Source organism: Accipiter gentilis, chromosome 12 (assembly GCF_929443795.1).
Source record: "Accipiter gentilis chromosome 12, bAccGen1.1, whole genome shotgun sequence".
Lineage (NCBI taxonomy): Eukaryota > Metazoa > Chordata > Aves > Accipitriformes > Accipitridae > Astur > Astur gentilis.
In genome coordinates, this window is record NC_064891.1 from 26,506,586 (window position 1) to 26,531,440 (window position 24,855).

General features: G+C 41.1%; 1 protein-coding gene across 2 annotated transcripts; it reads right to left on the minus strand.

Moving 5' to 3' along the window:
* Positions 1 to 14,264: 14,264 nt before the first annotated feature.
* Positions 14,265 to 24,792, minus strand: COPS4 (COP9 signalosome subunit 4). 2 transcript variants are annotated; one of them, XM_049815269.1, is made up of 10 exons: positions 24,500 to 24,792; positions 23,178 to 23,257; positions 22,251 to 22,402; positions 20,868 to 20,971; positions 19,850 to 20,003; positions 18,560 to 18,710; positions 17,216 to 17,386; positions 15,776 to 15,891; positions 15,333 to 15,417; positions 14,265 to 14,840 (listed from the first exon to the last, which is right to left on the minus strand). In XM_049815269.1, the coding sequence occupies exons 1-10, from the start codon at positions 24,571 to 24,573 to the stop codon at positions 14,707 to 14,709; spliced, it is 1,221 nt and encodes a 406-aa protein (XP_049671226.1). In that variant the 5' UTR covers positions 24,574 to 24,792; the 3' UTR covers positions 14,265 to 14,706. The 2 variants fall into 2 exon arrangements, with proteins under 2 accessions (XP_049671226.1, XP_049671227.1); XM_049815270.1 differs by having other exon boundaries at positions 24,504 to 24,599.
* Between the last annotated feature and the right edge of the window lie 63 nt (positions 24,793 to 24,855).

Consider the following 24,855-nt stretch of genomic DNA (forward strand, 5'->3'; position numbering starts at 1 on the left):
TCAACATTCTTCTCATTCTAAATCCAAAACACACTGCAACAGCTACTAGGAAGAAAATTGACTCTATCCCAGCCAAAACCAGGAGAGCCCCAAAACAACTAATCTGTTTAAAGGGTAACTTTTTAATGAGATGTGGAACAGAGAACATTGTAGGTACTAAAACTGATGCCATTTTACAGCAGCCATTTGTATTACTAGGTAATCTGACAGGGTATTTTCACTTGGTTTCCTAACTAGCTTCTGCTGCACATGCTTGTGATCCATTTCATTCAGTGATTACTTACTTGCTCAGAATTAGGCCCATGCTGACATACTTCTGTGGAAGTAGAGCCAAAATACACCCCCTTTTTATGCAACACCAGCTTTCAGAAGTACAGTTCTGCAAACTGAAGCTAAACTCCCTCCTTTTCATGGGCTACCCTTTCAAAACAAAGGCTAAGTTACTCTTGCACATCTGTAGCACTTTGGGACATCTTTACAACTCCATGACTGTTACTGGCAAAAACACACCACACTGAGCTGCCAGAGCTGTAACTCCAGCCTGTACAGGGCACATGTTCCAGCCACATGCAGCTCACCGGACTCTGTTTAACAGGAAGAGCACAGGACAGGTTTATGACTGTACCTAGCACACAAAATGGTTGGTGAACACCCAAAACTCACAACTCAAAATATGTTGTTTTCACAAAAGGCTATTCACCTGGCTGAGACAGTCTGAGTACAGCAATTGTCATCTGTGTCCAGCATCAATGGACCTGAACCAGTTTTCTGTCTGCCACAAGGCCAGCACAGATCAAACTGCCTGTAAAGCAAGGCTACCCTTTGTGAAAACCTCTGGTCACCATGAGAACAAATAGCCAATTACAGGAAAAGTCTTGCCCTGTACAGTCTCATTTTCTTTATCCCTGATGACCTCATTTTCATTGCTCTGGGTTTTTTTGTGGGGGTTTTTGGTGTTTTTTGTTTGGTTGGTTGTTGTTTTTTTAAATCAATTGCCCACTTTGGAAGTTACTTCAAAGAATTAGCTAAAGACGTAACTTTAAAAGGCTCACTCTTCAGCTCCCCCAGACACGTTTCTTTAAGGGCAAAGTCTGCAACAGCTGCTCAAAAGGCAGTTACAACTTATATTAAAGTTACTGAACAACATAGGCTTCAAATTGCAGTAAACATCCATGCTTAGTGTAGAAGAACAGTGAGACTGGTTACGTACATGAGATGTGCAGGTGCTAACAGAAGGCCCATAAACCCACTACAACCTAGTTATATTTGCTGTGAGACAGAATCAATGTTTAATTTCTAAAACCCTTAAAATGTGAGGCAGACTCCCTTCCCATGTACTGCATCTAACTTGCAGAAATCCTAAGTTGACTTTGTGGCGCTCTCAGGAAAATCAATCCAGCTAAGTACAAGGGGCTTCCCACCAAAATGGAATATATGTCATTTTGTGCAGTGCAATGATTTGTTCTGCTAGACCCAACAGCTTAGGAATTGATTACTATGTACTGGTGAGAAAGAAGAGCTAACCATTTGCATAGATTTTCTCCTATTGTAATACAAGGTAATACCACAATTGATGCTGACAGCAGCCAGAAGCAATTGCAATATGTCAACAAAGGAAGAAAATGCCTGTCAACTCTACAAGTGTGGGAAACAAAATAACTAGCTTGGAGGAGCACATGGAACATCTTTTACTTCTCCTTTAACTATCTTAATTGCTTTAGACCCTCAGGAGCGGGTCACAGCTGGCTGGTATCTGTCTCCTAGTGAGACATTTGAGTAAAAATAAGTCATCAGAAACCAACAGAGTAATTACAGTATCTTAGTGAAAGAAACGCCCAGAAACAGCCACCTATAGGAATCAAGCCATCTAGCCAGTACACACTAGAGTACAGAATCTGTCCTCAACAGCCTTACCCAAATCTATTAAATGCAGTACATACGTGAAGCAAACCTGACTTCCTCTTTAACCACCTGCAATCCTGCCCATGACCTTACCTCTCTCCCAGCTCCCACATGCATAAACACACCTAAACATCCCCAATGCCTGGTGTGAGCACAGGATGTACAGGTGGGTTTGTAATAACCCTTCGACATGAGCCAGACAGTTTTCTGCCAGACCTCTTCCTACCAGCAGCAGCTCCAAGCTGACTGCCCCATAAGCTGCAGTAGGATTCCTCAACACAGGCTAGTACATGCAGCAGCTTGGCAATGAGACATTAATGGTCACAAGGCATCAAAAGCTAGATCAGGGTAAAACCAGGTCTGTCCTTGGGCAGAGAGAGGAGGAACAACTGGCTATGAAATTGACTGTCTGCATGTCAGGACATGTAATTGGAATTGTCAGTTACCTTACCTTTTTTAAACTAAAAATTATGCAAGAGTCCAGTGTGATTAAGTATTACAACTGATAACTCAATCTCTCTCTTTTGGCTGTCTTTTATGAATCTGGGTCCCAAAGGCTATCTGTGTTCATGCCAGGAGGCAGTACATGATGGGATTTCAAAGACCAGCTGCACAATTTCATGGCCAGCATCACTATCTGTAAATTATGTTAAGAGTAAGCCCAATGCCACAGGCTCTAGCTGACAGCAGAGGGCATTTCTGAACAATCCCACCATTCTGCTAACAGCCCACACACATGCCAGGTAGGGAAGACTGACGTGAAAATCACCCACCTACCTTTTCATTTTCCCCAAGTATCCAGCTCTGTCACTCATTGGCACTAAGACGGCAAAGTCACTCACTAGTCCTCACTAGCAGGCAAGGCACAATTATTATTATTAGCTTCTCACCCATGTTTGGTAATTCTCCTGCAAGAGGCAACTCAGGAAATAAAAAGACTAAAAAGCCAGGTGATGACAGGATTCAAAGGCTTATGTACCAATATGCATCTTCCCATCCAACACACTTCGTTCTTCAAGCATTGCTGCTTAGTAGTTGTTCTGCCTCTTCAGGTGTCCAAAACCAGCAGCCAGACACCACTGCCACTCTTAATGCCATCATTCAGCTATTACCCAATCCACCCAAAGGTACCTGCACTCCATAGCTAGCCATGGCTTGTGTCTGAAAGCACGCCCAGAGGTGCCCAGTCATTTGATGACAGCTCTACAGCTTTGGCCAAAGGCCTGGCCATCCCAAAAGGCCTTTGAAACCAGATACCATACCCCCCAACAAGAAATTATTTGCTGAGACCAAACTGCCACAGATTTAGCTGTCTAACATCACTCTCCAACCATCAGTGGAGGAAAATGAAAACAACAGGGATGATCCTGTCTCCAAATAGAAGAATGCATCTCACCACTGCTGGAGGACACAAGTATTTGCCAAGTTCCCAGCACAAGGAGGAGCACAAGCACCACAGGCTTCATTCTGGCTCCCCTTTCATTTCATCTCCTTGGCCTGGAACCTAATGCCACTGTCACATTGCTTCTGTTTGTTCGTTTGTACTTGGTAACAGCTTAACATAGCATAACCCTTCCACGGCTTCAACTGGGACCTGTGTTTTCCCCTGTACTCATCACTGGTGAGGCCGCACCTCGAGTCCTGTGTTCAGTTTTGGGCTCCTCACTACAGGAAAGACATTGAGGTGCTGGAGTGTGTCCAGAAAAGGGCAACCAAGGTGGTGAGGGGCCTGGAGCACAAGTCTTACGAGGAGCGGCTGAGGGAGCTGGGGCTGTTTAGTCTGGAGAAGAGGAGGCTGAGGGGAGACCTTATCGCTCTCTACAACTGCCTGAAAGGGGGTTGTAGTGAGGTGGGTGTCGGTCTCTTTTCCCAAGTAACAAGCAGTAGGATGAGAGGAAATGGCCTCAAGTTGTGGCAAGGGAGATTTAGGTTAGATATTAGGAAAAAATTCTTTACTGAGAGGGTTGTCAGACATTGGAATAGGCTGCCCAGGGAAGTGGTTGAGTCACCATCCCTGGAGGTATTCAAGAAGTGCATAGACGGGGTACTCCGTAACAGGGTTTAGTGGGCACGGATGATGGTTGGACTCGATGATCTTGAAGGTCTTTTCCAACCTAAATGATTCTATGATTCTGTGTTTGCCAAGGCTGCTTAAATTCTTGCAACACCAGTGCTTGAAACTACATCTGTTCTTCAGAAGGTGAGAATAGCTTCTTTCCAGAAAACCTAACTTCCACGTTGCTCGCAATGCCCCATGTGTTCAGAATAGTCCGCATCTTCCCACAGAAAAGCATACACCATCTCCTTCAGCTAAGCACCCACTGAGAAGCCAGGTACCTCTTTTGTCCCAGGCCCACAGACTTCCTTGGCTAGTGAAAAACTAGAAAATGTAAGATCACTTCTAAGCAAGCATGTGGCATAAAGCTATCCAGAGGTGGGAAACATTTTCCTGACTCAACTATAGCAAACCACAATGCAGGGGAGGAGGGAAGTGTTTCACATGTGGCAATATGTACTCTAGCAGCTCACTTTTTGATTAAAGAATTTAAATGTATATTTCATTAAATTCAAAATTTCAGATGAAGTACAATTACCTTATCGGAAAATGGAATGTAACCTTCCACTCAGACCCAGAAGCTAATGTAGATACTACTTGATGAGCTTGCTTGTTTTGCTGTCTGACCATGAACTTCTGATGCTGCTCTGCCTCAAATACAAGCATCACACAATGAAAATAATTAAAACCTGCAGCATGGCTGCTGTGCAGAAATTGGTAACGTACAAATCTTTTCCCCTTCAAATCACTTCATAGCTTCAAACAGGTTAAGGCCTGAACAGACCATTAGGTCACCATGTCTGATCTCCTGTAGATCAGACCCTTAAAAAGTGCACCGTTACCTCTGGACTAAACTCAAGCAGCATTATCTGACTAAGCCACTTTCCAGCAATGCAGCCAGTCTGGATTTCAAGAAAGCAAAACAGTGGAAACCTACTTTTTCCCCTTGATAGTTTGTTCCAGAGCTTAATCACTGCTCTTAGGAACTGCTGCTTTCTCTCATTACAGTTGCATGTTTTCAATTTCTACCTATTTGTTCTTGCATCTCTCAACCTAGTTTAGTTAACATGCTTTCCATGGAAGAAAACAGGTAGTTAACTCAGCCACTCCAGAGACTTCTGAAAGAACTCAGTAGCATAAATTCCTCAGGTCCTCTCTAAAAAGCATTTGCCTTTTTTAAAAATCAGTCTGACGCTGCTTCGCTGTATTGCCCCAATGCTTTAACACCTCTTTTAAAATACATGTATCAAAATTTCAGGTTTATTTCTCTTAATGGTTTTACCAGTGCCAATATGCAAGCTAAAAAGCAATGAAATGCTAACATACCTATGTCTAATTTGCATACAGCCATTTCAAGGTCTATTGTGCATTAATAACTCCCCTCCATCCAGACTGTCTTACCTTACCAGTCTGTCCTCACTGTAATGCAGCATCCACAAATATAAATCTATTACTTGTTTACTTGCAGACTGTAAATAGAAATGCTGAGTTGTGGCTGCTTCTAGCAAAAGCCCTCAGAAGATAAGGATTCCTTAATCAATAGGTAGAACGAGATCAGCTCAGTAACCCTTCTCCTATCAGCTCTGAACAGCTAACACTTGCAAACCACAAACTCCTGTGAAGTCGAGTACCTTGTCCCCCAAATCTATTACACATGCACAATTACTTTTTCCAAGCCTAGTGCTTCTACTTAAGAAACATCAAATGGCTTGTCTGCTAGCATCTGTTTTTGTTTAAGCCATATTGACTTACACTAATACATTCCCATCCTGTAATTCTTTATTGAGTGAATCTCATTTCACTTTTGATACATTTTCCCCAGGGACTACTGACACAATAGCAAGCCTACTGATGAACCCTAAACTAATATGAGCTCCCAGTCCAGTGATAAATTCCCTTCTGTTTGGCTCTTCACACATGCCACAAAGAGGAGAAACATCCCTTACAATCCAAAAGCAAATTTCAGCTAAAAAGAATATTTACGAAAATAAAATTAAACCTGGATTAGATAACAAGAGCTTTTTTTGCTGTAGAAGTTGTGGCACCTTTTGCACAAACCAGCACAAGTCCTGATCCTGTCTTGGGTCTTCAGTTACCCCTACAGTACAAATGTACTTTCTCAGGCCATGCATTTTATATTAGCCCCACTGCCTGGGCGTGCATTATAAATTCCCAACCAGCCTCTACCGACACAGGGCCTCCAGGGAAGTCATAATCCTCCCCTCTGCTAATCCTTCACTGTCTGTTAATCCTCCTTCTGCATGGAAAGAAAAAGCATCTGATCAGAGCAGATGTCCTCAGGTTAGGGGAACAGGTATTGAGCTCCATTAGCAAAACCCCATAGGTCAAAGCTATTAGTCAGTGGCTGCTAAAGGAGGCTTACAAAGGTAGGTCCAGATTTCCAGCCCCATCTCTCAGCACTGCTTTAAGCAAAAGGAAATGTCTTATATCAAGCTACAGCTTTAGTTATATATATATATATATATATATAGCTTCTGTTCTTAAAAACTCTGTAAAAAAGCCTTTAGTACCAGGTTACATTCAGTGACTCTTTATTCTATACACACATCCTTTTATTGTCTTTTTTTCTCCGTACAAAACAAAACCTATGCTAGGATCAAGTTTGGCTATGTTTGGTTTTTATAGATTTTAAACTTTTTAGCACAGAAATAAGCTGAACTCAAGTTTTTGAAAACAGCTCTAAAAGCTTCTTTATATGGAAGACTTTGAACTGTGTTTCAGCATCTGGTCTCCCACTACAATATACTCTTGAATGTTGTTGCCTCCTCTTTTTTCTATACTTGTGTCATGGTTTAACCCCAGCTGGCAACTAAGCACCACACAGCATCTCGCTCACTCCTCCCCCACCCCGCGGTGGGATGGGGAGGAGAAAATACAATGAAAAGATCATGGGTCCACACAAGGACAGGGAGGGATCATTTGCCAGTTATGGTCACAGGCAAAAACCAGACTTGGGGGGGGAAAAAAAAAAATCAATTTAATTTACTACAAATCAAATCAAAACAAGGATAATAAGAAGTAAACCCAAACCTTAGAACATCTTTCCCTGACCCCACCCTCCTTCGGGGCTCAACCCCACTCCCGGTCCTCTCCACCTCCTCCCCCCGGCGGCGCAGGGGAACAGGGGATGGGGTTTGGGGTCAGCCCTCCACACCTTGTCTCTGCCGCTCCTTCCTCCTCAGGGGGAGGACTCCTCGCTCGTCCCCTGCTCCATGAACTTCTCCAACATCAGTCCTTTCTGCAGGCTGCAGTTCTTCCCGAACTTCCCAGGCGTGGGTCCTTTCCACGGGCTGATCTTCAGTCACAGACTGCTCCAGCATGGGCTTTCCCATGGAGTCACGGCCATCTCCGGGGGCATCCCTCTGCTCCGGCGTGGGCTCCTCCCCGGGCTGCAGGTGGGCATCTGCTTCCCTCCGTGGGCTGGGGGGACACAGCCTGCCGTCTCACCACGGGCTGCAGGGGCATCCCCTCCTCCCCCGCTCCTCCTCCCCTCCTTCTGCACTGACCTCGGGGTCTGCAGAGGGGTTCCTCTCACATCCCACTCCCCACTGCAGGTTTCCCCTTCTTCAATCTGTTCTCCTACCACCATCACGGATGGGTTCAGCCCAGGCCAGAGTTGGGTCCAACTTGGAGCCGGGGAAGCTTCTAGCAGCTTCTCACAGGAGCCACCCCTGCAGCCCCTCCCCCCTACCCAAACTCTGCCACACAAACCCAAAACAGTAGTGGAGTGCAGCTAGGCAGAATATGCTGGAGAATGCAGTCTTCATGCTTCCTGACTTTTGAAAACACTCAGTAACAATTACTGCACATCATTACATGATGCTTTAATGGTGCTCAGGTGTGTAACTGCAGTGCATGTTTTAAAACCAAAGTCACTGCAGCAGTGCAGTGTTTTGTACCCAGAAATGATCAGGTACTTGGACATCAATCTCTGAAATCCCATACAGAAAAAAAATGGAAGCATGTACGTACTCCCAAGTGTAGAAGTTGCGAGATGGTTGCAGCACTTGAAAGCCAACAAAAAGATAACCACGCCAGGCCTCACCCTGAATTACATGGTAACTGTTAATACATGTTTTCCTCAATCATTCCTCAAAATATTCCACACAGGCTATACTGGGAAAATATTTTATCAATTGCTTGTTTTGTATCATGGTAACAAACAAAAAGGAAATTATGAAGCACTTCTGATTTAGCCCAGAATAAATACACTGGCAACCTGTTTCTCCCTGGAAAACGGGAATTGAGACCGCCACTAATATTAATGTTAGAGCAAAGAATTTATCTTTCCATTTAACAAAAAAATTAAGCTAAACAAATCTTGCATTAATAAAAGCAAGAAACAGCAAATGCTGAATATACATATAAAAAAAGGACAGCTTTCTTTGCTCTTTAACATCAAAGTTTAGCAGAAGCCACCAAGCTTGAGACACATGAGCAGCTAGCTTACTGCATCATTTCAGGCAAACAATGTAATTAAAGTACACTTGCATCAACTCAGCACAGTTGATAAAATAAACTGTTCCTTAAATAAAAACAAGAGTAGAATATGTTGAACACTTTAGATCTTTCCTCATTATGCACAAACTCATCTTTCAGACCTCCCCTTATCATGTACAAGCACATCAGCACCATATTATCAGTTCTCCTACAAATATAATGAACACACTGATAAGATGCAGGTAGCTAAAAACAAGCCTAAAGCTATTCAGCAGCCTACTCTTGACTGAAGACCCATAAAATGCTCCAGATTCAGAAAATCCCCTCCCTAAAACACCCCAACACTTAGCATACATAGAGCATTAAGAAAAAAATTTTCTTCCTAGAACTTTAGAAAAAATGACTAAGTAGCTTTGGGTGGCATAAAAAAACCCAAAGAAAATAATGAAAAAGATACTTCAAAAAATACCTGATTATCCTTTCTAAAACAGAAAAAACAACAATATAGTAGCCAACCTAAGAAAAACTCTACATAGCCCACACTGCAAGCTTATATACACATAGAGTAATTTGGCCCAAAGCCAAGGCACTGATTAACAGAAGGGGCACACCAGTTAAAAGCAGCAATTAGTAATGGGAGGGATGCACCAGTTAAAAGCAAGCAGGAGAAAAACTCGAATAAGTTGCTCGGAAAAGAGACTATTTAGGTTATGATTTTACAGGTTTTAAAGAAGTGAGTGATATGTTGTCATAGTTTAACATGATAAAATTTGAATAAAGCTACTGTTTTTCAAGCAGTAAACTATTGCTAAGGTTGTTACCATGTGTGACTTTTTATTTCCTATTAAATGGTTGATAAAAACTTAGTCTTGTTATAAGAGGAACAGTTCATTTACAGATATTTGATTTAGACTAATAATTAGTAGTATAGGGAGGAAGAATACAAGTATGGATATTGTTTTATTAGCATGCAGCACATAAAAAGTAGCATGTTCTATATAAATATTCAACTTTGTTTCCTGGTTTATATATTTTGGATTTTACATTAGGTGTTTCAAGATTGTTAAGAAGATCTGAAATAAAAAAAAAAAGCATTCACAGCTGGCAATGAAGCTCTAGACTATTTGAATCTCTCTTTTTATTCTTCTATTGAATAAAGTATTTTTTTTTGAAGTGTGACAGGAATATGCCTAGTTACTCAAGCAATAAAAACTTTTTGGCAGAACAGCACAAAAAGTCTTACTACCAGATTAGCTATCCAGGTTGGTTTTCAAACATTGTGTTAAAAAAAAAAAAAAAAAAAAGCTGTTTTCTGGAAATATTCTGGCTCTGTTTCTTCTTAGATAAGTACTCATAATTTCAAGTTTATGCTGTTGTAATAAAATGAGTGTTGAACACTCACTAAGAATCAATCAAGGCTGACTGCTTATTTTTTAGTCTAATGGTTTTAGTGTGGCAGATTTTTTTACTTTGCTTTTGGATTACCTTTTGCAATGAATAACAAAGTTTGAGTAGTAACAATTGCAAAGAATAAAAACATCATTTCATACAGAAGTAATTTATCATGTGTAAAGCAAAGTCTCTAAGCTTTAAAAAAAAAGAAAAAAGAGAGGGATTTGCATGTGTCTTGTCTCCCTAATAGATGACTTGCGTTGTTTTCAGGTTTCTTCATAAAAGCCCTTTTTACCATATAAATGCAATTCAGTGTACTAAGCTTTTATTGGAAAAAACCCAACCAACCAAACAAACTGTAAAACCACCAAGACCTCATGAATCCTAAGTTCAGTCGCACACTATACTTAAAAACGTATTATATATTGCTTTGAATCAGTCTGCAAAGCCCGGTGGTAATGTTTACTCCCTTCTTCTGAGTTAAGTCCTATTCTTTTTGGTTTTTTTTCCTCTGGTGGCAGGAAAAATTTCTGGTACCAAGTGACCCATTAGTTGAAGTACAGAAGTACAACCTAAGCCATGCATGTGGGAAGCATGTTTTGTAACATGCTTTGAGTACAGGTAAAGGCTTGTAAGTCTAAAAAGCCCAGAGGTTGATTAATTTGTTCTTCTGTGACTGCTACGGATGAACAGAGTTTAATCACCAAATAAAACTGGGAATGCGCTGGTAGTCTTCTACAAGAGCTGAGGCTTCTACATTGGTTATGTGTGCTTAGCTCTCCATCTAGTGGGAAGCTGCTGGTTTTAGCTCCTGCACTAGGGCAGGCCCTGACTGAAGCAGTAAGGATACCCAGGCCAGCAGCGCAGCGTGGTCTCAGTGGGGTTGCCACTGCCCTGTTCACATGTTCTGTTAGCTGATTACCAAAGGTCATCTTGGTTTTGAGGCTACAGTTGCCCACCTGGGTTTCTCCTCTCAGAAATAGTTCATTAGATCTGTTTATTGCTTTCCAGAAGTCACTCCTGGCCCACTGGGAGAAAAGATACTCCACAAACCAGCTGTGAACACACCCTGCTATAGCTTTTTAGAACTGTCTTCTCCTGTAAGTAGCAGAGTGAAGCAGCACATGCCCTAAATTGGAATGTATATGAATAGCATACATAGCACACCTCAATCTGCAAAGGGCACGCTCCCAAGAGAAGAGCTGTATGCAGAAGTCAGTGTGACTTCAATATAAAAAAAAACAACCCAAAACTGTAAGACAAGTAAGAAGAAAACCACAGGCTCCCGACTAATAGTGACTATGTCCACATTTCTCTTGAAGGGAGAGAAAATTCTCATCCAGTACCACTGTGAACAAGTTACAAGTAATTTCACTTGAAACTATGTGGTCAAAATACTCTTCAGCCTTGAAAAGCAACACCATTTTGCTCTTCCTTTTCTGATGCTGTTGGACCAAGACATGCAAGGATACATGCATAGCGAAAAATAACATTATAATCGGGTCTAAACTCACTTGACAGTTTCTGAGTAGTAGTAGCAAGGTGTCTTGAAATAAGATACCTCTTTATGAGTCTAGACAAGTGTAGTAAGTATAGCAACTGTGCATGCTCTCTATGTTCTTTCCTGTATGGAAGAATTTGATAGCAAGTACTTGCTGCTGTGAAATCATTTGAAAAAGCAGTGATGTGCTGTCACCCTGAGCTTGACATCCTGAAGCCTTGTGAATTCCTTTCCTGAGGGATGTTTGCCTTGTCAACCAACTCAGTTTTGTTTCTGTAAGCAGTTAAAGAATTTAAAAGTATGAAGTTGCTTGGATCCAAAGTATGCAGCTAGATACGCGATTGAGTGCATGGAGTTTCCAACAGAATAAAGCATAAAAGCCTCTGAAGATACCAACGTTTGTCATGTTTTTTAAACATCAACAGCAGAAATGGGGGAAAAAAAAGTAGCTAAGTCTATTAAAATTCTGTGAATGCCAATATCACTGTATGTTTCACTTTGTTTTTAAAAAGAGAAAGTTACATAAGATGTTTACTAATAGCAAATATAAAGTTTTCAGGCCGGTATCTTTCACATGTCAGTTCCAGTAGGAGGCAAATCTTTGTTGTTTGTTTTTGTTTGGGAAATGGTGGCTTCCTCTACAACCGTTGCTTTCATATTTAGAGAGTTCTGAAATTGTTTTTTTTTCTCCCAGATCAGAACAGTGAAATGAGTGAAATCTTGGCAATGAATATTTTGTTGCAATAGGGCTAACTTTTTGTTACTGCAAACCCACAAATTCATCTCCTTGTAGGATTCACCAGGTAAGATCTTGTGCAGTCAACTTAAGGATTTGGGGTTAAGTAACATAACTTTCATGGGTCACTGAAGTATTATTCCAGGGCAAAAGAGAACATAAATGAAGTCAAAACATCAGTGATACTTTCTAGATAAGCCAGGCAAACAATGAACCTGCTCTAAAGAAATGAGACAGGATGCCTGATCCTCTGTAGAACAGCTGTTAACCAAGGTTACCCTGCAAATCTCAAGCTGTATTGGTAGGACTAGTTATAGGAGTAAATTTACCACATCACTTGAAGTTTCTATTTTAACTAATAAGCAAGTCCCTGCATTTCAATGAACTGATCAAAGGCCTAATCACAAATTTTTGAATGGTGTATTTTTTTCTGCTGATACTAGATTACTACTCGAGTAATTACTAATTAGATACTGTGTATCTAACTGTCTTACATGGTCTACATAAATGTTTTGACACTAGTTGCCTTTAAACTGATTGGGAGAGTTCAGAGAAAAAAAGGTCATCTGGAAATAAGCTATCCAATGAGTAGTCAAAGCCAGCTCCGAGTTCTGACACTGCTGACTTTGGAAAAAGCAGTACAGCAAAGATCTGTACAGTGCACTCAGAACTTGCTTGTGGTCAGCCTGGCTTTTACTGCCATCTACTGAAATACCAGCATCTCTCCCATAGCCAATAAATTACTTGTATCTGCCATGTTACAGGGTAATGCAGGAGGCTATTTAGTAAGACAGATGACCCTTGTGGGTATTGGAGGTGAGCATTCAGAGTGCCAGACACCAACCCTAGTAGACAAAGACCCTTATACTAGACTATGTAGCCCACACTGAAGGACAACAGCCACCCAACCTCTGTGTGTAATGAGGATCTGGAAAATCTTCCACCTCTGCTCTTTTATAGTAAACTTGTCAAGAGCTGAGCAGTTCCTTCCTGCTCCCACAGCTGCTTTGTCACCACTTCCCCTCTCAGAGAAACTAAAGGATGCTATCAACTGGGAGCCATCATAACTTACTTGGCCAGTTATTTTGGGACTCGGAAATATCACCTGCCAGGTTGACAGATGTCCATCCTACTTATGGATGAACCACGCTTCACTAGGCTCCTGGCTTTTTTAAAGCACTACAAATATAAATGCATAAACACAATTTAAAAAAAAAAAAGGGGGGGGGGGAGGGGTGCAAAACAAAAATGAAGGCATTGTGGATTAAGCCAAAACCTTTGACTTGAGAAGACATCAGCATCCTCCAGATTTTGAGACAAAAAGACTAGGATGAACGTAGACTGAAAACTAATTAATAGTATTATTACTTGACTGAAATGAAAAAGGAGCTAAGGTAATTCACACCAACGCTGGAATTACAACCTGAATGAGATCACCTCAGACTAAAACATCACCTCTGGACAGGCACAGCTATTGATGAAACTCTACCTTGGCTCTCCATTACCAGAAGAGCTCTCTGAAAAACTCTCCAGCAAATTGCACAATAAAACTCGTATATCTGGCAGACCAAAAGGATGGATAAAGAGCACAGAACTCCAGAATGATGAACATCAGAAGGGCCACTTTGATACTCTGTTGCTGTCCTTAAGCATTTCAAGTTAGTCCTGCTTATCACATGACACATTTACCTAGTCCTTGTATCTCATTATGTAAGTAAACTGCGCAGTATTCTCCAGCCACTCCAGTTGCAGAAGGTGTTTAATCTTTTGTAGTGCAGAACCCCTACTTGTCAAAGTCTCTCGTTACACCTCCAGTTCCAAAAACCCACTATGGATACTTTTGTAAAATTACACTATGGATACTTTTGTAAAATTACCAATTCATGCTGACCTAGAAAATAAAACAAAAAGCATGCTTGGCTTACCTTACTTGGCATGTGCTATGTTCTGATCACTTACCGTATCATTGCAACAAGCTCTCTTGGGAACACTGGTCTTTACTCCATCTCTCAGCACAGATAATTCTGTGCCCTGCTGCACCAATGCAGAAGGGTCAGTATTTTCTTCAGGTAAGATTTAAGACTTGCATTTTATAAACACAGAAGGAAAAAAAGCTGGTTCTTATTTAACATTTTCAGGGGCCGAAACTGACAATTCCAAAAATTCAACTTATTTCTAATTACTGCTTAAGAGAAAAAAACCCAACAGGTCTCTGCAACACTTAAACCAAGTGGCTCATTCCAGCCTTTATTAGAATAATTACAACTAAAAGAAACATGGCACTTGTATTTTCACAGCAGGACAAGCATCATAGGACATAATGGGCTACAAAGCTATAGCAATGCAGTAGAAAGAAAAAAAAATTAAATAAACCAAAACCAAAGCTTGCTGCAGACCTTACAGCTTCTTCTATGTGGAAACCACAGCTTTCAGACAGCAGAGTGCAATGCAGAGGCAGCAACAGCATCATTCTATGCCCAGAGAACTGAGGGACTGTCACATCAAACATGGTATCACCTAATTGTCTCCTAAGCCGAAGTGAAAGCAGAAGGTGCAGAAATGAAGGTGGGTTACTCCTTTGGTTCACAGTCCTACTCAGTTCCCTTCTTCCAGCACAGCAGGCAGTCGATTGCCTCCATTCAGACAATGGCTGCACAGTCACTGAGCCATCTGGGCCTCCATTGCCTGCGCTGTCCATTCTGGGGCTGTCTGACTTATCTTCTCCAGCAGGTTGTTAACCTGGAAACACAGTGACTGAATCTGCTTGTCCCAAGTTGGCAAAGCTTCACGGGCTGAAAAAAAAAACAACCCAAAACCCAACACATAGAAAACAAAGTAAGTCTTAATAATTCCTTTGCCTTTTCAACTGCAACCTTTTTTTCTGCCACTGCCCTCACCTACCTCACAGAGGAAGCCTTCCTTGAGCTACATCATGCTTGTTTCTGAATTCAAAAGCTACAACGATTTTGGCTGTCTATTACAAGCCTAACTCCTGCATTGCAAAGTAGAATTGAAAAGAGAACTTCCTGGTGGACCTGTTCCTACAAGGAGACTGATGGAATAAATTCAACACTTCCCTGTGGGTAAGAGAATGCATAGTAGGGAGGATGGGTGAAGTGCGGTCTTCCAGTAAGGCAAACTCTGCCACCACCTGGCCACAGCAACACACAGCAAACTCATTTCAGACAAGATATTAAACTTAAATTTCCTTATCCTGTAAGCAGCAACTCAAAAAGCTCACCTGAATGGTGCTAAAAAAACCAAACCACTGCGGTTGAACTTACTCTCAAAATGAACAATTCCGTCAATCTGATCAATGAATCCATTCATGCGACCCTCAGTTATCATCTGAGAAGCTATCTTTTCTGCCTGAAATAATGAAAAGAGGTTAGAAACTTCTTCCATTCCAAAAGAAGTTAAAAATGATTAAGACTTAATAGTCCTTATGGGTTTTTCAACATCTTCACACATTGCAGGAGGGAACCTACAGACAACAGTAATTATGAAATGATTAGCATACTATCAAGTGGCATCTAACTCCACTATTCTTCGTTCCATATTATGTACCTTTCCTTCTCATAAGATGTGCTAGTTATTTAACCTTCCTCATAATATGGAATAATTAATTATTTTGTAATATTGAACTAATTTTCCTAATATTTACCATAGCTATTTTCTTACGTCTCTGATGCTCCTTGTTTTCACAAAAGATGTAGAAAACTGATACCTTAGCTGCAGGAATCTCTAGCAATGCTCCAAGCTCTTCAAAAGTAATGTTGTTGTAAAGTTTGCTCGCAGATAGTAAGTTGTGTTCAATAACAGCTCTGTCCAGGATACTGGAGCCTTAAGGGTTAGATGAGAAAAAAAAATCCATTACTATAGGATTGAAATACTTGATTTATATTGTAGAGCAGATGGAAAATGCTTTTTTCCCCAAAGGGTTACATGTGCGGAAAGTCCAGATGCATCTGCCTTGCATTAGTGTTATGCTACACAAAATAAAGTGAACAAAAACAAATGAATGGCACGTGGTTGATTTTAAGACAGGTACTTAATTTCTAGAACAATCAAGTGGAGCCCTTCATTTTGCTACAAGAGTTAACATCTGAATTGAGGGAGTTTGACCTCCTGTGATCAGTTCCTAGCTTGCCAAATAGAAAGACCATTGTTTTTTCTTTTATTCATTACAGTTCTTAGCAGTACAACTAACCTCTCTCTTGCTATGCTTGTACAGTGATAAACCTTCATCTAACTTCTCTTTTTAACAATTCAGCTCATTTGCCCCTTAACCTCTAGTTGAAGATAAGGATATTATTAAATACCAACTAAACTGCATTCTTTAACTTATATGGACAAACAGTACAGGTAATAAATAAACAACAAAATGACCCAAGGAAAGGACTGCAGCTTATTGTTAAAAAGTACCTTTAACCAGTTTTCACTTCTGCGATTACACAGTTGTTTATTTGTCCTTAATCAATAAGTATTGTTCACTAGGATCCACTTCAATATTCTTCCAATTTAGAAAATTGAGACCAGTGTGTTTAGGATTCCAGTGAAGTCATTACTTCACATTATTTCTCACTCTTCAGAGGTTCCAGGAAGAACAGAGCTAATAAGATGTCAGCGAGATGGATCAGAAAACAATTTGGAGGCAGTGTGAGGTCCAAGTCACCCCTCTCACTATTTGTCATCTTCCTGTCAAGTCAGGAAGTAGTTCAAATAAATAAATTTATCATCTGCACAGACCGTTTATGGCCTACACATGTCATGTGTTTCTAGGCATCCTATTTATAACAGTGCCTTAGAACTGGAGAAGCTCAAAAGGACAGAGACTCAAACTATGAGGCAAGGTTAGAAATACTGGGGGTTGGTCAGTGAAGAGGACTGTACATGGACAGAAAACCAAGATTTTTACAAGTTATCTTCTAGAAGAGTATTTCAAAACCTTAACAGCCAATCAGAAAGACAAACTATGGCTAAGAAGCGTTGCTATTAAACTGTATTCAGGAGGGTAACATTCTGGGAGATTTTAAAATGAATTTTAAAATAATCAATCATATAAACAATACTAAATTCTTTTCCATCTCATTTCTTGACTGCATTGAGCAAGTCTAACTGCTGTGAATGAACACCTAGCATTACGAGGCTACAGAGAAATATGTACCATCAGCTGTAGTTGCTTTCTGGTGAGGCATTAGCATAGCTGCAAACTCTTGCAGTTGATTTCCACGGATAATTCTGTCAAGATACATTTTCTCCAAGATCCCATAGGCTGCAAGCTGCTGGCATCTCTCATCCTTGAAGAGTGTAGCAAGCATGCGAGAACGCTGTTGTCCTAGGAGAGTCAAGAAGAATTCTCATAAATCATCACCAAGGCATTGAGTATTTAAAGGTAAACAACAGAAAGTTATCATCTCTTTTTCTCAATACATGCAATTAACCAGCAAAGCTATACCAAAGAAGGAACTAGATTGTGTTCAGTTCCAAAACGCTGTTTGCCACTGACTATCTTTTGCATCTTCAGCCAAGATGCCACCTTATCATTGGCAAAGACATAGAATTAATCCAACTCTGAGTTAACAGTATGCCAACAGGTAATTTTGACACCATGTTCACAATTTTGGATCCCTCCCCACAAGTTCAACAAGGCCAAGTGAGGTTCAACAAGGCCAAGTGCCAGGTCCTGCACTTTGGACACAACAATCCCATGCAGTGCTACAGGCTTGGGGAAGAGTGGCTGGAAAGCTGCCCAGCAGAAAAAGACCTGGGGGTGCTGGTTGACAGCCAGCTGAATATAGCCAGCAGCATGCCCAGGTGGACAAGGCAGCCAATGCCATCCTGGCCTCTATCAGAAATAGTGTGGCCAGCAGGAGCAGGGAGGTGATTGTTCCCCTGTACTCGGCACTGGTGAGGCCAAACCTTGAATACTGTGTTCAGTTTTGGGCCCCTCGCTACAGGAAAGACATTGAGGTGCTGGAGCGTGTCCAGAGAAGGGCAACGAAGCTGGTGAAGGGTCTAGAGCACAAGTCTTATGAGGAATGGCTGAGGGAACTGGGGCTGTTTAGTCTGGAGAGAAGGAGGCTGAGGGGAGACCTTATCACTCTCTACAACAACCTGAAAGGAGGTTGTAGTGAGGTGGGTGGGTGCTGGTCTCTTCTGTCGGGTGGCTGGAGATAGGACGAGAGGAAATGGCCTCAAGTTGTGGCAGGGGAGGTTTAGATTGGATATTAGGAAAAATTTCTTCAATGAAAGGGTTGTCAGGTATTGGAACAGCCTGCCCAGGGAAGTGGTTGAGTCATCACCCCTGGAGGTATTCAAAAAGTGCATAAACAAGGCACTTCAGGACATGGTTTAGTGGATGTGGATGATGGTTGGACTTGATGATCTTAAAGGTCTTTTCCAACCTAAATGATTCTATGATTCTAAGTAACACGCAAGCTGACTTGCTTCAGGGGATATGAAATACGCGTGTTGAGGCTTTTACACAAAAACGTAACGTGTATTTTACCTGCTGATGCCAAAATAGTACAATGCAAAGCATGCTTCAATGCCTCCAGTCGCTCTGTTTCATGGACTATGCTCTTATAGGAGAGCTCATTGTATCTTTGGGCAGCCTCAATGAACTTTCTTCTGTAATCAAGAACTCGAGCATAGCAAACCTAGAAAGAAAGTATGTCTCAGAAAAAGAAAACTAACAGAGGTAGCTGCATAAAATAGGTGTGCATAAATTGCCACATTCATCAAGTGACAGCTCCCATAAATATTGCTCTACTGCATCCTAAGGAAATTTGTGTCTTGGAATGATTAGTTTGACTTATAAAGCCCTTGCTAAAGTATCAAGGAAAGCAACTGAAAGGGCATTTCCCAGCACTATTCACATGTTAAACATTTCAAATGTCTAAATGCCAGAATAAGTAAATGAAATATTGTACAGCTGATATTGTACTTATGTAAGTTTCCCCTTCACTATTGACATTGACAGCTAGCACTGAGGTAGCAATTTATGTCTCAAGTGTTTGCTTTTCCCTTTCAGTACTGTAACAGTATCTGATATTTCTTCTCTTCCATCCTTTGTGCTTTTCTAATACTTAGAGAAAATATTTACACTTCCAACTGAGGGCACACTTTAAAACATAGCACAGGGGGGAGAAAAAAAAGAACAGGGAAAACCAACAAACCAAAACCACCATACCCTGAGTTACAGCTCATGGCACATCTGCTTTGTGTTGTAGAATTTTAAACACCACCACATTTGATTGGTACTGTCACACTGTAGTTATCACTGCTCATCCCAGTTACTAAGGTGGTTTGAGAAATTAAGTGTATGAACTACGTAGACAGTAAACCCACAAATAAGCAGAAAGGTCTGCAGTTACTTTACTACTTGAGACTTAAAGCTACTTTTATGGATAGGACTTAGTATTTAATTAGTGGGAAGGGAAAGGGGGGGAGACTTCCATTGTCCCTAATATTGGATATGATTCCCCCCCCCCCCCCTTAGACTTACAAAGGTGGAGGCAATATTTTCAACAATATTTCAGATGTTTTGAAGCCTAAGTTTTATTTTCAATCAGCAAAGCTGGCATTTAAGGAACCTTTACAGACTTATCTCCAAATCATAAGGAATAAGCAGATTAATTATTGCTAAGATGTGGCTCTGAAGCTCCCTAACCCATTTTGAAGCTTTTCTCTTTGTCTCTTTTTTCATTATGAAAGTTTTAGTGGCACTGCATAAGAACATCTCAATGTGGAATCGTCACCTTTTAAAAAGAGAAAGCAATGAAGCAAGTCAGACAACCTTATAATGGATTTGCAGCTGTTCATTAGTTGATTCATTCTGAAGCAGGGAAGCTCGATTAATATAAGCTTCTGCTTGAACTGGGTCATCATCCTCCAGATACAGCCTGGCAATTTTCAGGTAGGTCTCCAGTTTATAATCTACATTGTATTGTCTGTAGAGAAACAGAAAAGCAAGTGCTCAGAGTTGCTCCACAACTACCCTTGCTCTCAGCTGTTCTAAACATATATTATGGTTCTTAAGCACTTGGCAACGTTTGCTTTACCCTGCTTTCTTCTTCCCTAACACCGAAATTAGTGCTCTCTGTTCAAGGTAAGGAAATTTGACATGAATGCCAATATAGAACTGGCTCCTACAAACACCAGTAGAAATAATGCTGTCCAGCAAGACACAAATGTACACTCTAATAATCTGGTTTTATTGGATTGGAAGTTTGTCATAAGTGGTGTGACACTTGAGTTAAGAAGCAAACTTGCAGTGGAATAAATAGGTGCTAAATGGGCAAAACCTACAGCAATTCCTTCTACATGCATACAGAGAACGAGGATAGAAAAGACAGCTGGAAGAAAGTAACAGCAAAGGTTCTAGGCTTAAGTAAAAAAACCACAAAACCACAAACAAACAAAACCCCAGAAAAAAACCCTCAACTCTATTTGTTAATATCCAATTTCAAACTATGTCCTCATTTTGAACTGTAAAGGCAAACACGTAAAGGCTACCTTTCAAGAATCTTTCAATAACCTTAGAAGCGTTGTTGTAAAATACTATCAAAAAGGCTGTTTATCAACAAGACTAATAAATAGTGCAAAACTTCTCGTGCAGTATTTTGACCCACTACACTGTTTACTGTAATGTACAGGTATCAAGCTATACTTTTGTCATCTGGCAGTAGTTCTGGCTTGAACTATGAAACTCCAGAAAAATATGCAACCCCCAAACTCTCACTCACTGGTCTCATTCAGTACAAAGGCAGCAAGTATATTTAACAACACAGAATTGTGTCTAGAACAGTACTTACTTTTGCCCTGTTTCCAAAGGGATCCCCACCAATACTTGCGCTGCATTTCTCCAGTCTTCTTCTTTCTCATAGATTGATGCAAGATGTTGCCTTATTGAAGCGACCTAAAAAATAATAAAATCAATAGCAAACGCTGTAGAAGTTGAATGGTTCTGTATTAACTCTCACAGTATTTATTCTTGTTCATGAATCCCCTCAAACGATACCCCAGATTCACAGACACAGCAACCTACATGCACTCAACTCTTTCCACGCAAGGAGTCCTGTGTGGGACTCCTGGATCAAGCTTTAATACCAAGCTTTTTAAATTTGAGTGCTGATTTGAAGCATTTCCACTTAAGCTTGTGACAAGATAAAAGGAGTTTATCTTCAGGGAGCAACAAAGCCTTTTATAAAGCTTTTAAAAAGATGAAACAAGGCTTTCAAGATGAAACGGGAACACCAAGATTCACAAGCCATTTATTGCAGTTATACCTCGTATCATGCCTTGAGATATGAATGAGGTGAACTATGATTAGATCCTATAGAGAAACTTGTACTTTGTAGAGCAGCTGTCATCAGGTAAAATATCAGTGCTTACAATCTGGGTTTTATAAGCAGAAGTGTGGGTAAAAAAAAGAAATCATCTGATGTCTTGGATTTAATTTATGCCTAATCATAAAATATAGGCAAGCTTGTTCAGTTAAGACTTATAGAGTAAAAGCTGCTTAAAAAGACAAAGGATAAAAAGAAGCAAATATAAATCATGACAGAAACTGTCTTGATTCTCTTCTCAAATAAAAATAAAGGCTTTTTATATAAACATCTTCCATAAGAACTCTTATCACCATCTCACATGATGGTGAATACTCATACAACAAACCCAAGAACTGAACTGAAAAAGAACTGCAGCACGTTCAGTAGTTAACTAGAGTTGGGATTTCAATAAAACATTTTCTTCTGGTAAAATGGTTATGGCTAAAATACACACACAGAGAGATATTTATTTTGAAACAAAAGCTATTTGTCAGGATGCTTCTCTTTACATCACCTGCCTGTTCCATTAATTGGGTAAAATGCAAGACAATGAGTACCAGTCTGTCTCTTGACAGTACCTCCAGTAGCTCAATTATTGTTTCATTGTAAGAAGCCATTTTCTGGTAGAGGAGGAATTACATGCCCAGCGTCCTGATGAAAAAACAAAGTCTGTATTCTCTGCACAGTCCTAAATACTCTCTCCATTTAGCTCGGGCTTTGCAAGTACAGGAATGCAAAACTGGACTCTAAGTAGGAATATCTGTTTTGAACAGCTTTTTTAAAGACTTAAAATAGTCAGCAGATAAGGAAAAAAAAAAACCAAAGCCAAGCCCACAAACCAAAAACCCCTCGTCATTGATCTCTCACCTGCTCTTCAAATGAAATTACTCTAGGCTGTATCTTTTCCAAGGTGAAGTGGTAAATTTCTTTGGCCGTGCTGTCAGGAAGACTTGGAAGATGGGTACAGAAATCTGTCAGTAGCTGACGTGAGATCACTAGACTGACATTCTCGTTCACCACTGGTTCAGAGACGCATGGAAGAAAAATACAAGATGGATGCAATGCCTGTCAGTGCCTTCATGGTAAGTGATCATTTGCTTTTATATTAAATTTGAATATTTCAAGTTTTTAAATCTGTATCTAAATGAAAAGGGTTTTTTTCTTTGTTTTTAAAAGGTTGGGTTTTTTTTCTCTCAGAAACAGCTTGTTTACACTAGAGGTCACCAGAGTTCTAACCCCTGACATAATAATGATTTCTCACTTTGATTTATCGTTTAGAAAGATGTTTCATTCTGAATCACTGTTCTCAGCTGCTGAAACATCTTGGACAAAGCAAACCTTTAGATTAAATTTCACTAAGTTTATTCTAAACTTAAAAAAATTACAACAGGTGTAAAATATAGAGTATTCAATAAGCCAAACATCCAATACAACACAACTAACACAACTCCTAACCATTTCTTCTTGACAGTTTTTCAAACTAGCTTAAGATGAGGGAAGAAGAGGGTTGTTAGTTTAAATACCGCTTGGTATCCAGCATCAATTTTAGCATTCAAGAGAGACTATTTTATGCTTTAACCTTCCAATACTGTTACACTGACAGGTTGGAAAGTTACAACAACTCCCTTAACTTCTGAATGTGGCGATGATGGTTCCTCTTCTAGTTGTGTTTGAGATCCAATAGGACCAAAATATCAGGTAGTTACATAGCCTTATGTACAGCTAATAAATATGCAATCCCACAGACCTCTGGCCTTGACTCAGCGTGCAACCGATTATACCAGACGCACTTACTTGCTTCTACAAAAGCTTTCAAAGCTTCAAGTTGCTCTACACCCGACAGCTGAATGGCTTTTTCCAATATTTGACGGTATCTGTCCACAGATTTAAAAAAAAAAAAAAAAAAAAAAAAAATCACTCATAGGGCACATTTTTTCACTAACAAGTTGTTTCTTTGCTTATTTTCTATGTCAGAGCCCTACTTTTGCTTATATTTTCTATACCTTTGAGGTGGCCATTTTCCAAAGTGTTTGTGCTCACGTGTCAGGAACATTCACCTGGAATTGGTATTTGGCTCTTTTTAAATCCCAGGACTAGATTCTCAGATAACACAGCTCATCATTTTGTTATCTGTGAATATACGTGCAATTTTGAAGGTTAAAAAAAAAAAAAAAAAAAAATCATGTCCCTAGGATAGTGCACAGAAAAAGTAATGAAAACTATATCGCTCATGGATTAAAATGTAAAAAGTTAGTCAAATGTTCAAAATGCCATATTTTATGAGAAGGAGGAACAGCGTCGGGAGTGTGAGGTAAATAGTATGTTACAGCCACTTGACGTGAGCACAGGCACAGACAATTTTTAAGTGTTTATTCCTGCAAAAACAGCAACTCCATTTTTCATGCTCCATAAAGCTAAATAAACTTTGCCTGGGCCATAACCTCAGTGTGTGCAATACTGGTGAAGTACTACCTTCACATTGAAGCCATGTTTTGAAGGGAGCATTTCCAAGTTTTTACATGAGACACCTAGAAGTGAAGCAGTTCCTCTACAAAATAAGCAACTGGACCGGGACTCGAATAATTTCATGTAACTGATCAACATTTGACTGAACCCTCGGGGAAGAGAAAATCTGTGTGACACATAGCACTGTGAGTAGCTCAAACCCTAAGGTTTGCCATTCAAAACACCCACCCAACAAAAGTAATAATAATGGCGTTACTGACGTATCTACAGCAGCCGAGGAAAATAAAATTCCCCGACCTATCAATTTCACGCTGACGAAGGGCAGGGCAGCCGAACTCTGAGGGGCGGCGGGCAGACACGAGGGAGCTACGGCGAAGGGGTAAGGCCCCGCGCGGAAGCCTGCACTAGGACAGGACACCACCAGAGCCGTCGTTGGAAACGAAAAATAAATAAAAAATGACAGAATCATGAAGTGAAATCTTTCTTTCTTTCTTTCTTCTTTTTATTTCAAGAAGCGCGGCCGTTGGACAAGAGCCGCCTCGCCCGCCCAGGGCCCGGCAGCCCCCCACCCCCTCCCCCCAACGGCCGTAACCCGCAACAGCCGTTCACCCGCCTCGCCCCGTCACGGGGAGGCCGGCGCCGGCACTCACTTGCCCGCCAGGTCCTTGTGAGAGCCGCTGGAGTTCATCAGCTGCGCCAGGTCCTGCCTCACCGCTGCCGCCATCTTCACCGACCCGCCGCCGCCGCCGCCGCCGCCGTCCCCCTCGCGCGCCGCAGACCTCCTCCTACCATAGAGCCGCACCGCCGGCAGGCTAGAGGGGCCGCCGCGCGGCGGGGTCACGTGGCGGGGAGCGTCCGCGCGGGCAGAGCCCGGCCGCGGGGATAAAGCCGGGGCGGGCCACACACCCCCCGCCGCCTCCCGGGGCCGCAGGGCGGCACGTACGGAGATATACACGTGTATAATCGCGCGTCGGTGCGCGCGCGTGTCGACGGCCTACGACGCGGG

Coding starts and splice junctions, on each gene's coding strand:
- COPS4 (XM_049815269.1), bottom strand. CDS start 24,573: ATGGCGGCAGCGGTGAGGCAGGACCTGGCGCAGCTGATGAACTCCAGC. Junction 22,403..23,177: donor GAAAGCTTTTGTAGAAGCAA/GTAAGTGCGTCT, acceptor TCTCTGAACCAG/TGGTGAACGAGAATGTCAGT. Junction 20,004..20,867: donor CCTTTGGAAACAGGGCAAAA/GTAAGTACTGTT, acceptor GTTTCTCTACAG/ACAATACAATGTAGATTATA.